The 18101-nt window shown below is 38.9% G+C and overlaps 1 protein-coding gene across 3 annotated transcripts in view; it reads left to right on the top strand.

Annotated features, from left to right (window-relative positions):
* The window catches only part of LOC104597463 (uncharacterized), a 46865-nt gene that overhangs the window by 23815 nt on the left and 4949 nt on the right, over nucleotides 1-18101 (top strand). For all 3 annotated transcript variants that reach the window (XM_010259011.3, XM_010259010.3, XM_010259009.3), the window contains exons 6-9: nucleotides 10873-10955; nucleotides 11071-11135; nucleotides 11349-11398; nucleotides 13643-13744. In XM_010259011.3, coding sequence (XP_010257313.1) covers nucleotides 10873-10955; nucleotides 11071-11135; nucleotides 11349-11398; nucleotides 13643-13744 — 300 coding nt within the window. The remainder of the gene's footprint in view (nucleotides 1-10872; nucleotides 10956-11070; nucleotides 11136-11348; nucleotides 11399-13642; nucleotides 13745-18101) is intronic.

Raw genomic sequence — 18101 nt, 5'->3', positions numbered from 1 at the left:
GGAGCTGTTTGGGTAACCCAGGCCCCTCAGGTATTGGGGGGGGGGGGGCGTTAGGGATGAAGAGGGGAACACAATTGGTTTATACTTTGGCCCTGTGGAGCAAGGTGATGTGGCAAGATCAGAGTTTTTGGCTGCAGTTTTTGGGGTTGAGAAGGCAAAAGAACTGGGTATTAGTAAGTTGATTATTGAGGGAGACTCTAAAACTGTGGTTAAGTGGCTGGTATTGGGGGGGGGGGGGGGCGTTAGGGATGAAGAGGGGAACACAATTGGTTTATACTTTGGCCCTGTGGAGCAGGGTGATGTGGCAAGATCAGAGTTTTTGGCTGCAGTTTTTGGGGTTGAGAAGGCAAAAGAACTGGGTATTAGTAAGTTGATTATTGAGGGAGACTCTAAAACTGTGGTTAAGTGGCTGGTAAAAGAGGAGGGGGTGGCATGGCACTTGAGGAATGATTTCAGAAAATTCAAATGGCTGTCACAGAACATGTTAATCCAAGTGAAATGGGTGAGGGGGACTTCTAATAGCTTGGCACATAGCTTAGCCAAGCAAGGGGTACATAGAAAACATATGTTTTGGGCTCAAATTTAATACTGAACTGGGACAGCTTCTATAGCTGCTTTATTTCACAACTTCTTGTTGTAATCATGCTTTTCTCATAATTAATGAAATTCTTTTCTGTGTTGCTGATAAAAAAAAAAAAAAAACACCTGAAGCCTTAACTCTTGCAAATAACCTCTTAAATAGAAAACTTTCCACTAAAGAATGAACTAATATCTGATTGTAGGTGCTGCCTCAAACCCTTGAATGACATGTGGAGGATAACTTAGGTGGTGTTTGGTGCATATTCTCAGTGTGTCTTTCTGTCTGTGGGAAGCTCAAAAGGCCAAAAAATGGTCTTTTCCCATTGGTATTGTGTAGACCGAAAGATCTGAAGATGAGTGCGTGGAAAGACTGAAAAAGCCGAAAATTGGGAAGCTTCAAATGAAGCATTTGGTCTTTCTGCTCTGAGAATAGCCTTCCCAGCTGTTTTTAACAGCCCAGTAGACCACAAAGCAAACCAAGCAGTCTTGGCCTTTTGTAGAGAACATTGATGTGGGCCCCACAGCTGTGGTCCCACTCTGTCCGTAGGGTAGAATGCATCTAGTCACAGCTGTGGTCAATTTGTTATTCTGTTATTCCTAGTTGCTATTTATTTTTCAGTTTTATATTGTTATGTGTTAGCAGTTATGATGTAAACACCAATGGCAGATATGTCCTTTCATGTAAGTAGCATAACATATATATATTAAATTAAAGTGGCGGCGGCAGAATATTGACATTCTGTTCTTCTCCTCAAAATCTGTGTTCTACTGCTCTCTCACCACTCTTTCTTCTACTTCTTCACTTTCTCTTCTCATCGAATCTGAAACTTCTTAGTGATCAAGACTGATAGCAGTCTTGAACACCTACATGGTATCAGAGCCAAGTTAGGGTTTCTCATGTGAGCCTAATACCAGCCGACCACATGAGAATCTCCTAGGACTGGAAGCTGAAAAGGAGGAGTTCACAGACTGATTCTTGGAGATCGCCAGAGGTGCTAGCAGCTATTGGAAACTTGCTAGGGTTGCAGAGTGTTGGTGGTCAGGAAGGATCAGAGAAGACTAGGGTTCGGGTAACCCTAGAAGGCAGCGAATAATTTTTCCTTGTAAGTTGTTTACTTTCTAAGAGAAGTTCTATCAGAGAAGATAGGTTGGACCTATCTGGAGGGGAAGGCTGAACCATTCTAGGTTTTTCTCTCTTCGATTCACTAGGGTTTTACAGCAAACCCTCGACCGAACTGTCTCAACTGTGTTTCTCTCTACTCTAGGGTTTGAAAGTGATCTTGCGGCAAGCCCTAGTGTTTGACTGAACCCTGTGATCTACCTAGAGCTACCCTTAAGTTTATTGGTAGGTCTGATCAGATTCTAGGGTTTCTTATTAACCCTACTGCAAGCCTATCTATACAGTTCTGTTTGGGTTGTGCAACTGAATTGCTTACTTAAGGGCTGATTAAACCCTACTGCAAGCATATCACATTTTTTTAAGCTGTTCTTAGAGTCCTAAGGGGTTAGAGCTCTACGGACAGCTACCGCTGTGTTGGCTAGTTGGTTTCAGATCAGAATTATCTCAGTTTTGTGCACATACACTGAGAATACAGATCAGTCCTATACTGTTTTGATTGAGATTGGTAGTTCAAGTGGTGTTTTGAGACTTGACAGAAATGGAGTTTAAAAATCAGGCAGAAGGTAGCCTTGGGAACATCAGTTATGGTAGTGTTTCTGAGATGGGTGGTCAGATTATGACCGTAAAGTTTGATGGATCAAACTATTTGGAATGGGCCCAATTAGCCATGATGGCTATTGGTGGAAGAGGTAAATTAGGGTACCTCTTGGGAGACATGAAAGAACCTCCCAAGGGAGACCCGACATATACCAAGTGGATGCAAGAAAACTACTTGGTTATGACATGGCTGTGTAATTCTATGCAGCCTCATATTAGCCGGAATTATTTGTGGGCAAAGGCAGCTAAGGAGATATGGGATGTTATGAAAGAAACTTATTCCCAACCCCTTAATGTTGCCAGAGCATATGAATTGAAATGTGAAGTGAAAAATCTTAGACAAGGAGAGAGACCGATTTCAGTATATTTCTCTACCTTGCAGTCCCTGTGGCGTGAGATGGATCACTTAGAGACTCTTGAGTGGGAGAGTCCCAGAGATGCACAGATATATAGAAAGCAGGTTGAGACAAACCGGGTATTTGAGTTTCTGGTAGGCTTAAATTCAGATTATGATATTGTCCGACAACAGATTTTGACTAGAGACAGTGTGACTCTCTCTCAGGCATACTCATTTTTACACAGTGAAGAGACCAGAAAGAAGGTTATGATGCAACCTCAGCCACCCACACCAGCCTTTGTAGCGGTTACACCCAAATCAGGGGGTGATTCAGAGAAGGACAGGAGGAAGGAAGACAAGAAGGATGGTATGTGAACATTGTAAGAAGCCCAAACATACAAAAGAGACGTGTTGGAAACTGCATCCTCACTTGGTTCCTGCGAAGTTGAGAAACAAGAAGGGCATTGCTCATGTAGCCGTGAACACTGATTCAGCATCCTCATCTGGCACAAAAGGAACATCTTTGGAGACCTTAGCTGCAGTTCGGGCTGCCCTAATACAGCTAGAAAAGGAAGTTAGAAATTCAGCTCAGCCACCGCAGCCTCCATCAGCCCCTGCCACATCTGCCTTCGCCCATTCAGGTACTCGAGCTTCAGCCTATCATGCCTCAGCTCCAGGTACTACTGAACCTTGTTGGGTAATAGACTTAGGTGCATCTGATCACATGACTAGTTTGCCTTCATTATTTACTACTTACCATTTGTCTTCCGGTAGGGATAAGGTATCTATTGCTGATGGCTCCCTGGTTTCTATTTCTGGGAAGGGTGACATCAAGCTTTTAGATACTATCTCCCTGTCATCTGTCTTGCATGTTCCTAAGCTTGATACTAACCTTCTTTCAGTCAATAGTATTACCAAGCATATGAATTGCTCAGTAACCTTCTTCCCTGACCGATGTGTTTTTCAGGACTTGGAGACGCAGAAGGTGATTGGGACTGGCCGTGAAGCGAATGGGATCTATCTGCTCGGGGAGCGGTTGTGTCAGGGAGAGTCAGTTGAGAAGATGTCTTTTGTTTCTCAGAGTGTGAGTCCGGTTATGCTTTGGCATAACCGATTAGGTCATTTGTCTTTTCGATCTTTACAGAGTCTGTTTCTTGCTTTATTTGAGTTTATTGAGTTGTCTCAGTTACAGTGTGAAAGTTGTGAGTTTGCTAAGCATTGTAGAAAGCCTTATTTATTGAGTAATAAAAGGAGTGATAATTCTTTTGATATTGTGCATATTGACGTTTGGGGCCTTATCATATCCTTTCCATGGGTGGGTACAGATATTTTTTGTTATTTGTTGATGACCATACCCGTTTTTCTTGGGTTTGTCTCATGCGTTCACGAGATGAGGTACCTTCCCTGACCCAAAATTTTCACCAAATGATCCTAACCCAGTTTGATGCCAAGATCAAAGTTCTCAGATCTGATAACGCAAAGGAATACTTTGCTAAATCATTCACATCTTATCTTCTTCATCATGGGGTTATCCACCAGAGCTCTTGCCCTCATACACCTTAGCAGAATGGGGTTGCCGAAAGGAAGAATAGGCACATTTTGGAAGTGGCTAGAAGCCTCATGTTTACTTTCAATGTTCCTATTCGCTTCTGGGGTGATGTTATCCTCACGGCGGTATACCTTATTAATCGGGTTCCTTCCAGGGTCCTTGATATGCGATCTCCTTTGTCCCTCCTACACCCACGTGAGGACTTGTTTTCTATTCCTAAGACATTCGGTTGTACTTGCTTTGTTCATCTTCTCGGACCCCATCACTCCAAGTTCGAACCCAAAGCCTCCAAATGCATATTCCTTGGTTCTGCACAAACTCAAAAGGGTTATTGCTACTATGATCCTGTCTCCGGGAGGAAGTTTGTCTCCATGGATGTCACTTTCTTTGAGGGGACACCCTATTATCCTCGGGTTTCCCCTCAGGGGGAGAGTAGTGAGAGTGGGGGTTTGAGGTCTTGTCTTCAGGGGGAGAACAGTGAGAGTGGGGCAGTTCCTTTACCTATTCCATTGGGTGATGAGAGTTGCAATGGTGAGGGTAGTAAGAGAGATCAGGAGTTGAGGGAGAGCTGCAGTTGTGAGGGTGGTCAGAGGGATCAGGAGTTGCGGTTTTATCACAGGCGGTGCAAGGCAGGTTGATCATGATCATCAGCAGTCCAGGCCAGCTCCAATCCCATCTACAGCTCCAGGTCCAGATACTACAGTCCCAGAGCCCACAAAGACTTCTCCTACAGATGATCTTGACCTTCCGATTGCAGTTCGTAAAGGGAAACGACATTGTACTACATCCACAGCCCACTGTATTTCCCATTTTTTATCCTATGATCGCCTATCTCCTACCTACAGGTCCTACCTTAGTTCCATTTCCAATGTTTCTATTCCAAGAACAGTGCAAGAAGCCCTATCCGTCTCTGAATGGAAAGATGCAATGCAAGTTGAGATGGATGCCCTGTTGAAAAACAACACCTGGGAGGTAGTTGATTTGCCCAAAGGAAAGAAACCAGTTGGATGCAGATGGGTATTTACGGTGAAGCATAATGCAGATGGATCTATCGAGAGGTATAAAGCTCGGTTAGTTGCAAGAGGGTTTACACAGACTTATGGCATAGATTACTTGGAGACCTTTGCACCGGTAGCCAAGATGACTACTATTTGAGTCCTATTGTCCCTTGCAGCAAGTCACACTTGGCCTTTATACCAAATGGACGTGAAAAATGCCTTTCTGAATGGAGATCTGTAGGAAGAAGTTTACATGCGTTTGCCTCCTGGATTCTATGATGCAGAAATAGGTAAGAAGGTCTGCCGGCTCAACAAGGCTTTGTATGGTTTGAAACAGTCACCTAGGGTTTGGTTCGATAGATTCAGACTAGCTCTTGTGAAGTTTGGTTATGTACAGGCCCAGTCAGATCATACCCTATTCATCAAGAGGGTGGAGTCCTCTTTGACACTACTGGCAGTATATGTTGATGATATTGTGGTCACATGGAATGATAACCATGAGATTGAGTCTCTTAAACAACTTCTTCATCAAGAATTTGAGGTGAAGGACCTTGGTGTACTCCGGTATTTTTTGGGTATTGAGGTTGCTAGATCCAAATAGGGGATCTTTATTTCTTGGAGGAAATACGTCCTAGACCTGTTGGCAGAAACTGGAAAATTTGGTGTCAAGCCTGCAGATACATCAATTGAACAGAACCACAGGATTAGTGCCGAGAGTGGGGAGCTTCTTGAAGACAAAGTTATGTTCCAGCAATTGATAGGAAAGCTCCTATATCTCTGCCTCACTCGGCCAGATATTACTTATGCTGTTAGTGTTGTCAGTCAGTACATGCATTCTTCTAGAACCACACATCTTCTTGCGGCAGAAAGAATCTTAGCCTTTTGAAGAGATGCCCAGGTAGGGGTATACTATTCAAGAACAACAATCACATGAAGGTGGAGGTCTATACAGATGCTGATTGGGCTGGGACTGTTGATGACAGGAGGTCTACCTCAGGATATTGTGCCCTTGTGGGAGGAAATCTTGTCTCCTAGAGAAGTAAGAAACAAAGTGTTGTCTCCCGGTCAAGTGCTGAAGTAGAATACAGGTCCATGGCCAACGGAGTGGCTGAAATCCTATGGCTAAGATCTCTACTTGAGGAGTTGGGTATTGAGTATGAGAAGCCCCTGATGTTGTATTGTGATAATCAAGCAGGTATTAATATAGCACATAATCCAGTACAACATGACAGAACCAAACACATTGAAGTTGACCGCCACTTTGTACGAGAGCGGGTCTCATCTCAAGAAGTATGCCTCCCTTACATCACATCCAGTATGCAACTAGCAGACATCCTCACTAAAGCCGTATCAAGAAAGAAGCTAGAAGCGGATCTATCCAAGTTGGGAATGATGAACATATACTCCCAACTTGAGGGGGAGTGTAGAGAACATTGATGTGGGCCCCACAGCTGTGGTCCCACTCTCTCCGTAGGGTAGAATGTATCTAGTCACATCTGTGGTCAATTTGTTATTTTGTTATTCCTAGTTGCTATTTATTTTTCAGTTTTATATTGTTTGTTATGTGTTAGCAGTTATGATGTAAACACCAAGGGCAGATATGTCCTTTCATGTAACTAGCATAACATATATATATTAAATTAAAGTGGCGGCGGCAGAATATTGACATTCTGTTCTTCTCCTCAAAATCTGTGTTCTACTGCTCTCTCACCACTCTTTCTTCTACTTCTTCTTCACTTTCTCTTCTCATCGAATCTGAAACTTCTTAGTGATCAAGACTGATAGCAGTCTTGAACACCTACACCTTTAAAGATAACACCCCAAAAGCTCAGTGCGTCTTCTTGTCTACTGGCCTTTTGAACGATATACCTAGAAAGGCTTGCCAAACAGCTCTTTAGTGATTCAAGAGGTGGAAGTTTTTGATGGAGGCTGTGGGGAAATCATAAAAAGGGGGTGTGGAGACAAGGCAGAAGCCAGAAGTAGCTGTGGTCTCAGATAGGGATGAGGTTGTTTTGGGCAAGTCAAAGGAAGTTGTGGAAGGTGTAAGTACAGTTAGACGGCTCAACACTCAAAAGAACAAAAAATATTAACCTCATATTCTGGTTTCTAAGGTGTTTGCGAGGACAAAAGTACTGTTTGGGATGGGGTCTAATGTGATAGTAAAAAAAAAAAATCCAAAAGGCCAATCGAAAGAAGAAAAGAAGACCTCGTTCAAGAAACAGTTGTTTTTGGGTTTTCATGTCTTTTGTGATTTATTTTTATTTGTGCTTTGTATGGAATGTTCGTGTGAGGGGAATTGGTAGAAGAGTTAGTCTTAGTGTTGTCAAGGGCATATGTGAGGGTTTCTTCTGGGATTTACACTTTTTTCTTTTAATGAAGTTTATTATTTATCTTCCAAAAAATGTTTGTTCTTGATTCAAAGGGTCTTTATATAGGCGGAGGGCCATTCCCTAGGATTGGGATTGGAAGATGTTTAACATCACAGTATCACACTAGCTACTTGAAGTAATGTAATTATGAGACAAATACACATATTGAAAGTTTTTACACACTTCACTTGTTGAGTGCTTGAAGCACTTTGTTACAATCCACATATATTCGCTCTCACTTCCTCATTTTCACTTTTAATGTTTTATATGTTATGTTTATGCACTTTATTTTGATCCAATAAACTTTTTAAAACATTTAAGTTCTTTTAAAATTCAAGTTCACAGTTTTTATGTATTACCGTTTTTATTTTTCCTTGAATTTTTCAAAATTTTGTGCCATGCTTTGAAAATGTGCACACCTTGCCTTGTGCCTTGGGCACGAAAAGGCCCTTGTGCTTTAAAAGTATTGGGTTTTGTTTTGATTATGTATGACTTATGTTAGTGATTACACCTAATATAGATCACCATTTAAAAATCTATATTACTTTAAAAAGTACGAATGGCCTCAAGAATATTTCTGGAATTTTCTAAGGACAAAATTTACCCCTCTATATTTAAATTTATTGATAAAAAATGAGGGCAAATAGGGTAATCAGTTCTTGATATTAAATGAGTTAAAGAGGTAATTTAAAGATATTCAATGCATTCAATTCTCTCTCTCTAAATCCAAATTTAAGTTATTAACTTGCATTCATGTTCATTGAATCATATATTTAAGTCATTTTTTGTTTCTTCTCATCATTGAGTTCTATTAATTAAATCCATACTTAATAAATTAATAATTCCAATAACATAAAAGCTTATACTTTTAAAATCTACCCATTAAAAATAGTGTTTTCATCTAGGTGGTGATAAGAAATTAAATCATTTCGGGTTAAATGGGTTAATCCATGTTGCTATGATTAAATAATAAAATAAAAAATAGATAAAATGAAAAAAATAGAAATTAAAAAAATTGGAAACACTTTTAACATACATATTAAACAATAATAAGTATGATAAATAAGAAATGTTTTTATTAATGATGGAAATGGAATGTAACATTTAAAACCAATTGGAAATAAAAATATTTTCCTATTCTCTTTAATTAAATCCTATATTTAAGATATATTTTTCTCATTCTTAAATTCTTGTAATTAAATCCACAATGTTAATTTTAATAATATAAAAATAAATATTTTGAAAAGTAATTTGAAAACAAAACCATTTTCTTCCCTCCTGGTGGTGGGTAAGCAATTCGACCATTTGGGGTCAAATGGATTAATAAATAATGTCATAATTAAATAATAAAAATTAAAATAAATAACTATGAAATGTAAGAGGTATTTTTATTAATGATGAAAATGGAATGCCAAATTCAAAATCTACCTAGAAATGAAATGATGTCATAGTCAAATAATAAGTTTTTTAATAATAAAAATACAAAGAATCACAAAAATTAAAAAAAAAAGATGGAGAAAATTTGAGTACATATCTAATATATATTTATAAAAAATAAAATATTGGGTACATCTCTAATATTGTGCATTCATTATATTGAATAAAAATAAGTTTTATACATAAGAAAAAATTTTATCAATGATGGAAATGTAATACAAAATTTAATGTTAACCTAGAAATCAAGCAATTTTTTTAGATGGTGGGTTAGTGGTTTGAGTCAAATAATACCATAGACAAACAATTAAGTGTGATAAATAAAAAATATTTTATATAATGTAAATGAAATATATAATTTAAAGGGAAAATTATAGTCGAAGTTGGTTGTATATTTAAAATTAGGTTGCAGGTTGGTCCAGAAACCAACAAAACTCTGACAACCATCTCTACATTTCAAATCATAAAAACCCCGCCATGTCATTGGAGGCTTATGTGGTTGTTGCCAACATAAGACTCTTAGTCCATGTTGGACACAACCAACAACCTATATTGAAAATAGGTTTTAAGTTTCCCTCTCAATCCCTTTGTCTCTTGATCTCCCTCCCTTTTCTCTCACTTTCACAGTCATCTCTCGATATCCTGTTCCCTCTGTCTCTCCCACTCTCTCAACTTCGATCTATAGGCAAATCAAAACCTCTCTCTATTGTTCTCCCTCAATCTTTCTCATTCTTCTCCCTCACTCTTTCTCTCGGTCAATATCTCCTTATTCCTCAATCTCTATCGTTCTCCAATTGGTGTAAATTTCATAGCTAAGAGCTTCTTGTGAATTTTTAATAAATTGGTGCAATAATTTTTTAACCATACCAAGTTGGTCTCATGTTCTTTTATACGATCTGATTAATACCATATATGTATGTAAGAAAATAAAAAAAACGAGAGAGGGAGCGGGAGAGAAACTAAGGGAGAACGATAGAAATTAAGGGAGAATGAGAGATCACCGAGAAAGAGAACGAGAGAGATTGAGGGAAAATGATAGATAGAGAGAGAGAATGAGAGAAATTGATATAGAGAACGTATATAGAAACCAAAAACCATTTTTATTTATTTTTGAATCACATGGACGTCGAGCAGATAAAGATGACTGTGCGTGTGTGTGTGAGAGAGAGAGAGGAGAGAGAAAGAGTTTTTTTTTTCCAATCACCCAACATTAAAGGGCAATTTCAGTATAAGCTTTTTGTTGTGTCCAACATGGATTAAGAGTCCCATGTTAGCAATAGCCACATAAGCCTCCAATGACATGGCGAGGGTTTTTATAATTTGAAATGTAGAGCCGGCTGTCGGAGTTTTGTTGGTTTATGGACCAACTTGTAGCCTAATTTTAAATGTACAACCGGCTCCAACTATAATTTTCCATAATTTAAAATTAATCCAAAAGCAAAGTTATTTTCTTATCTAGATGTGGGTTAGTAAGCTAACCTTTCAAAAAAACCCATGATGTCATAATTGAATAATAAATATTTAAGTTTATCTTTAATCGTATTGTTACTTTTGTTAATTTTCAATTTCTATCTTAACTATGATATATCTAAAATTCAAGTAATTAATATGAAGAAAAATTTCTCACGTGCAACGCATGTGCTTAATTACTAGTAGGATAAAAATATTGTCATTGATGATTCGTTTCCTCAAAAGTTACACTTCAAAAAATGAAATGCATTTCAGTACTCAACAATTTGTGAAGGTCATTGTCAAGACTTGGGATTTGTGAAATGCCTAAAACATTTTTATTTAGTGCAGTTGTGAATGTTGTCTTAATTCTTAACTTGGTGAGTTCCGATGAGTTGGCTGGAGGTTCTAGTTGATGTGGATTTTCTCCTTCACTGCAGTTGGTTGTCTCCTGGCATATGAAAGCTGCCACCATGTGTGAATTTTCAAAGCAGGAGTTTATAGGTGGATTACAGTCACTGGGGTAAGTATTAATTGATTATTGTTGTTTTGTTCATTGCTTTCTTCAAGTTTTTGATTTCTACAGGGGTTGAAATTTAGGTGCTACATCATAATGACACTGAATGTTTTGATGGCAGGGTAGATTCACTTGAAAAGTTCCGTGAAAGGATACAATTTATGCGGTCAGAACTAAAAGATGAACGTAAGTTTATTATATTTCCAGGAAGCAGAAATTGTTCAATCTATACTGAAATAGTTTCATGTTTCTCAGTATTTTTAGCTGGAATTGGGTTATAAAATTGCAATTCAGAAAAGTTGGAATTTTCCTAGTCCTGGATCAACTTTTTGGAAGTAGTAGGTGGAAGTCCAGCCACTCTAACTGAATTAATGTTCTCTTCCCACTATGTCTATACAGAAAAGTTCCGTGAGATATACAACTTTGCCTTTGGCTGGGCTAAGGAAAAGGTACGCCTTGTTTATGAGCTGTGGAAACTGATTGTTTGTTCATTGATAACCTTCTGGATTTTTATCTCATTCAGATTCTAATTTGAAATAGAATTGATGGAATTTAGTATGCTCTAATGGTTACTCTGAAAGTAATTTTTTTTTTTGGAACATCAAGAAAATTTTTTAATCATTAACACTGCTGACTGGGGCTTCTGATGAAGAGGAAGCCAACTGCAAGCTCCCTAGAGGCATGAATCATGTTCCATACTTCCATTCTGTTCAATGAGATATATATTGTTTAATAATGTGCCATTATTTCTCCTACTGTAGCTCATGCCCTTTTTGGTCTGCTCCTAGTCCTTCTAGCCCCTTCAAATTGTAGGATGTAACAGATCATTCTTCTCACTAGAGGGCATCTCAATTGAAAATGACAACACAGTAGAGAAGACACCCTCTACCAACCTCTAATTGCACTTCCACTATCAGAATGATGGGCCATAATAGAGCAAAAATCAGATAGAGTTTCATTACGCTATCAGGTAAGGGGACTTGCATTACAGGCTGACCAGTTCCCATCGTTTGATCAGTGAGTCAATGGAAAAATAACTGAACTTATCTGCAATGAAAGATCAACTGGGCAAATATAATGGTAATCAATTTGGTCGATGTGAGGATTGAGCCATTTGTTTCCTACAATGTGCTCCATATGATAGTAACTATAGTGCACCTCCATTCTCCAAGGTTTATATTTGTCTTTTCTTCTATGTAACTGTTGAATACTTGTGTGCAAAGTATTTACATGTACCCATCCATATCAGTTGATGTATATTGGATGTTTGGCCCAATTGTGTGACATCCATCTTGTGGATACAAACATGTTCAAGGGCATCAACCATCAGTTTGTATCGTTGTGATATGGCTTTATAAGATTAGATAATCTTGATATGCATGTGCCACAGAAACTTGGAAAAAAGGAAAAGGAAAAGAAAGGAAGAGAGGAGGAAAAAGTCTATATATAGCTATGTGCCCATTCTGCTGCTGCCTCTTTTCGTGGATTGCTGTCTCAAACGGTGATTATCAAGCTGAGAAATACTCTTATGCTGATTCATGGAGGGAGAGTATCTTGGGTTGGGTGTCAGGTGGCAAATTCATGATTATGTCATGGGGACCCATAGCTTACAAATTTTATGTATTAGAGGATCAAGGTGTGCTGTAAGTCCTGTGTTATGGGAGCAATTCCTACGATTATGAAACCCATATGGGATACAGAGAAATAAGCTATTCTCTCTCTCTAAATTGCATTAACCTGGAGATATTAAAGCTGCATAGATTATTTGAATTATGCCTATTATCATCAATCAGGGAGAAATATAGAATGAGCATGGTGTAATAATTCCATATTGATCTGAACCAACCCACATATTGCCATTTTTAATAAGATTCTAGCTATAAGCATACATGTACTACTCTAGTGTGCTTCCCAAATAGAATATTTTTTGTTAACTTGTTTAGGATCTCTCTCTCTCTCTCTAAATTGGCCAGTACATATGATCACGTCTGGTTTTTCTAATCTCTATTTGAGCTTTTATTCATCTAAGTTTTGACTTTTGAAGTCCATGTGAGCTAGTTTTATATATGTTCTTATTTACATTTTGAAATCTAAGCACTATTTACTTTGTTGTGTCACAGAGTGGTGATGGAATAATGTAGAGGGTAATGTAGGTTGATGACCTAATATAATCTTTTAGACGACTTTCTTCTATAATCTACAGTTGCATCAGGGGTAGAGTTATTGTATTTTCAGACTCCCGCTACATTGTTTGCACTTTGCACTGAATCTCTGTAAATAAAATGGGAGTTGGCATTAGTGGCTCTATGCATGGAGATCTATATGCATCTTAAAACTTGCTATGGCATAATTTTTTATTTAGTGACCTTTTGGGAGGCTTTCACATAGCGGCTTCTGGCGTTGCAAGATAGGCCACACATGGAAAGCCATGAGCTATGTTTAGTGAAAAATCCGGAAAGTTCAAAAACATTTACATTGAGCTGAGAATTCGACTTTCGGTGAAGCTAATTTTGGTAGCTTCTTCAAAGCTGCTCAGTAAACACAGCTCAATCAATGCTAAAGCCCTCCCAAACGGGCCCTTAATTGTTCTTGACATGCCTTTCTCCTTTCCTATTGTTTTTTTCTAGGTCACTAGCAAACTAAAATCCAGGGAATTCTGCTATTGCATCTCACTTTTGGTGGCTTATTTGCAGGGCCAGAAATCTTTGGCATTGGATACAGCTATTGGGATGTGGCAGTTGCTGTTTGCTGAAAAGCATTGGCCTTTGGTTGATCACTGGTGCCAATTCTTGCAGGTGTCTTTTTTTTTTTTGTAAACTGAAGTTAACTAGGTATATTAGTGGTCATTGTAGGTCTTAGTGATGGATTTTTTGATCAGTAATCTTTGGATATTTGTTGAGTGCTTCATATTACTATTATTATTATTATTATTTTTGATGAATGAATATAATTTATTAAAACAGAAATATGAGACAATATAGTAGACCCAAGAGGAGGCACGGGTTGTTACCTCTTCTAACAAATATTACATCAAACTAAAGAAGAATTGACCAGAACTAAAATTACAAAGCAGCCCAAAATAAATGTTCCCTTGAGGCCCCTTTCTTAGCTAACCCATCCGCTAAGGCATTTGCTGATCTTCCCACCCAATGAAAGGTAACAGCCATGTTTTTTGTGATCCAGTTGACTTTCCTTAGCATATCTCTATGTCGCCACATAGCTGAAGCTGGTTCTGTCAGCCATCCCACAACAATCTCAGAGTCCCTTTCAACTACCAAGTGCTGGACTCCTAACTGTTCTGCAATCTGAATACCTTGTACTGCCGCTAATAACTCAGCTCTATTGGAGTCTCCTATTCCCACGGGGCCTGAAAACAATGCTAATATTTTGCTTTCATTATCTCTCAGCACCCCTCCTATCCCCGAAGGGCCTGGGTTTCCTTGGCTGCTTCCATCAAAATTCAGCTTTACCCATCCTTCAGGTGGAGGCATCCACACAGCTGATTTCCTGTCCTTCCTTGTATGGTGTTGGGTGCTTCATATTATATAAAGCATTAGTTGTCATTATTAACTTCTGTTTATCAAGTTGTTCATGGTGGTGTATATATCTTGTAATTGTTTTTTTTTGATTGAAGGAATCTCTCTCTCTCTCTCAATACAAATTCATTTTACCTTTCAAAAAAAATTGTTGTTGTTCATGGCTCATGTGAATGTATAAGTAGTTGGACCTTATGTCCTTTTTGAGTTGAGAAATGGCTCTATGTGATCATGTCTTGAGAAGCTACATCATACCCTTGCAAATTTATTACATATTGGTTGCATGTGGTCCTAATGAAGAGTTGTTTTCTCAATCTTGGTTTGGGTAGCAGGGGTTGCTAATTGGTCAAGGGATCAGGTGGGGTGTGGTCCTTGTTCCTTAGAATTCCACAATTATGGCTAGACTTGGCTAGTCCACCCCGATAACCTTAAAATAATGCCCAAAATAATTGTGCCCGTAACCCCTTGTTTGGCTAAAGTATTGGCCAATCCATTGGCTGATCTTTTAACCCAACTAAATGTAGCCTCTATTTTTTATCAATAACTGCAACTAAATGTAAGGTTATTGGGATGGGCCTTGGTGCAATGGTTGGGTTGCTCCATTGTGGCCTGTGTGACCAGGGTTCAAATCTTGGAAACAGCCTCTCTGTATGTGTAGGGGTAAGACTCCGCATTGGTGGGAGCCTTGTGCACCGGGCTGCCCTATGATAACTGCAACTAAATGTAACCTCTATCTCTCTTGCAATGCATCTGATTTCCTTCAAAGCTTGCCTGTGGCTCCATACACCAGTGCTGTTGCTAATCAGCCACATCACCACTAATAGGAACCACCTTCCACCACCAATTTCCTGAATCCCAATTGCTTTGCTGATCTCAACCCCTGCAGCAGTACTGAGATTTCTGCGCTTAATGAATAAGCATGGCCAATTGGCCTGGAAAAAGAGTTTTGGTCCCTAAGGTTTCCCATTAGAGAGACAAAGGACCTAGCCTCCACCTTAAACACTTTATTTGGGTGGTTTCTTAGATGGGTCAATGCCCTGGCTGACTGAGGACTGACGAGGTGTGGGATAGACAAGTATATCATGTTAAAGATTTTCTGTAATCAATAACAAAATCTTATTAATAATCAACATTCTACCCATTGACACGCAATCTACAAATACTCACCACCACACTATGCCATAACCAGTTCTGACAAAAACTCACAACCACGTGCCTGGTAAAGCAAAATTTCTGAATGTTAAATTGCCCACCTCTAGAACCCCTTGCTCCCTCCCAGTAACTACATCCTAGATATTCAAGTGACCTCTCTTGGATTCTCCTGCTTCCCACAAGATGCCCCTCATATACTTCTCTGATCTTTTTGCTACCAGTGTTGGTACCCTAAAAACCAATAGAAAATAAACTGGCAGAGGCCACATTTAAAAGATCAGAGGCAGGGGAAGGTAGTGGGTCCAGAAGGATAGAACTATGACCAGTGATGGAAAGTATAGGGATGGAGAATGTCCATAAGAAAGTGCATAGTCTTTTGAAATGGGATATTGGGATATAGCAGCTATCAGCTATGAGACCTGGATACCTGTACATGCCCAGCATTCTGGTGTCAGACATGGTACTTACTGGGTATGACACCAGATTCTTCATGGACACTTCTAGATGTACCATATAGCATTAACACTTTTAAGCCATGTTTGGGAGTTCTTATAATAACCAGTTATTATAAAAAAAGCCTGATTTGGCATTTGGTAAAAAGGCCTAAAAAGCACTTTCTCACCAAAAAAAGCCTGTTTAGTAAAAGCCAAAAATTTGGGCTTATTGCTTATGTTTTTGATAAGCCCTTTTTAAAAAAGAAGCCCATTTACATTTTGGAAAAGCCCTTTTTAGAATGTCATGCCAAATGCTAAATTGTGCTTATCTTAATAAGCACTTATCTCTAAGTGAGGTTTACATTTCCTCAACAAACCCAGACCAACGCATTTCAAAACTTCAACCTGATGGCAAGTTCTCAACTAAGTCCTTTAGAGCCTTGGTTACGGAATCCTCCAACTCTAATTTTCCCCACAAGAGGGTCTGGTGCGCCAACATTCCCCCTAGAGTCTTTTTCTTTGTTTGGGAGGCCTGTCTCCACAAAATCAACATTTGTGACTTGGTTCAGAAGAAGAATAAAGGAAGATTGTTGATCTCCCCCCATGCTTGCCCTTTATGTCTGAAAGAGGTTGAATCCACTGATCACCTCTTTCTTCACTGCCCAGAAAACAGGAAACTCTGGTACTACTTCCTTAATCTTGTAGGGTACAGCTGTGTATTTGCTAGTAGTTTAATTGATTTCGTAGGCAATGGAGGGGCAGTGGTCTTGCAAGCAGGGGGAAAATTTATTGGTGCACAATTGCCCAAACAGTGTTATGGTGTGTTTGGGAAGAAAGAAACAATCGCCTCTTTGAAAGCAAAACCAGAACTATTGAAGATTTACTCTCCCACATTACTTTCTTGGGCAATCTATAGGTCTCTATCTTTGCAGAGTTCAAAGGCTCATCTCTGAATGTTTTACAAAGAGATTTGGGGGAAATCCTGTTCTCCTCACCAGGACCTCTAGCATGTCAATTACTATTCCTGCAAGGTTGGTATCAGAGCTGACTTTAAATTTTGATGGAAGTGCTTTAGGAAACCCTGGAGTTGTTGGAATTGGTGGAGTTTTTAGAGGGAGGGAGGAAAGCATTATGTGGGCATACAGTTGCCCAATCAGGGTGTCTGATTCTTCAAAAGCAGAAATCCTGACTGCACTCACAGGTCTTCGAATTGCTAAAGAGAAGGGCTGATCTGCTCTAACTCTAAAAGGAGACTCTGCAAACACAATAAGATGGTTAGGGGAGGGAGGCCCTTGGAGACTAGCTCATTACTTGGCTGAGGCCAGAGACATTCTGAACACCATGACTGTAAATCTAATCTGGATTCCCAGAGAATTAAATTCTATAGTGATGGTTTAGCTAAATCGGTTACCTTTAGGGAAATTATGTACAGTGAAAGAAATCTGCCTCCGTAATTTCCTTTTGTTGGTTTAGCTGTAGTATGTACATCTCCTCGTGTATCTTTCTCCTTTTTTAATATAATCAGTTAACTTTTTCTTTGTCAAAAAACCTGTTTACAAACAAAAAGCACTCCCAAACAATGCCTTAAAGTCTCTACATGATAGAAACTTAATTAAATCTGGATAATACTGAGAAATGACATTTAGCTTTGAAGCTAGACATAAATGCATTATATGGGCATTTTACATGGGATACCTGTACCTGTATCCATTTCTGGGATTTTAGAAAACAGAAAAGCTGTTTCCCTGTTTCCTGTATCCATGTCCAAATCCATATCCAAATCAAGGCATTGTAGTATAGTAGAGCCTTGGGTTGTAGGAAGCTTATATGAGAGGATACCAAAAAAAGGGCAAGAGGCAGAAATGGGTAAGAAATGAGTTGTGAGCTGGTGGTGTCTGTGGAGATGACTTCTGGCTGGCTTTGGTTGTTACTGCAGCAGTTGATTTTATCCATTGGGTATGTTGGGGGTTGTTTGGTGGCTTTTTTTTGGATCAGTAACAGAAAACTTTCATTAATTAAGAAAAAGGTTT

This window comes from Nelumbo nucifera, chromosome 7, assembly GCF_055504915.1.
Source record: "Nelumbo nucifera cultivar China Antique chromosome 7, China Antique-T2T, whole genome shotgun sequence".
Taxonomy (NCBI): domain Eukaryota; kingdom Viridiplantae; phylum Streptophyta; class Magnoliopsida; order Proteales; family Nelumbonaceae; genus Nelumbo; species Nelumbo nucifera.
The sequence above is the reverse complement of the archived record's forward strand: the minus strand, read 5'-3'. Positions and strand labels throughout refer to the sequence as shown.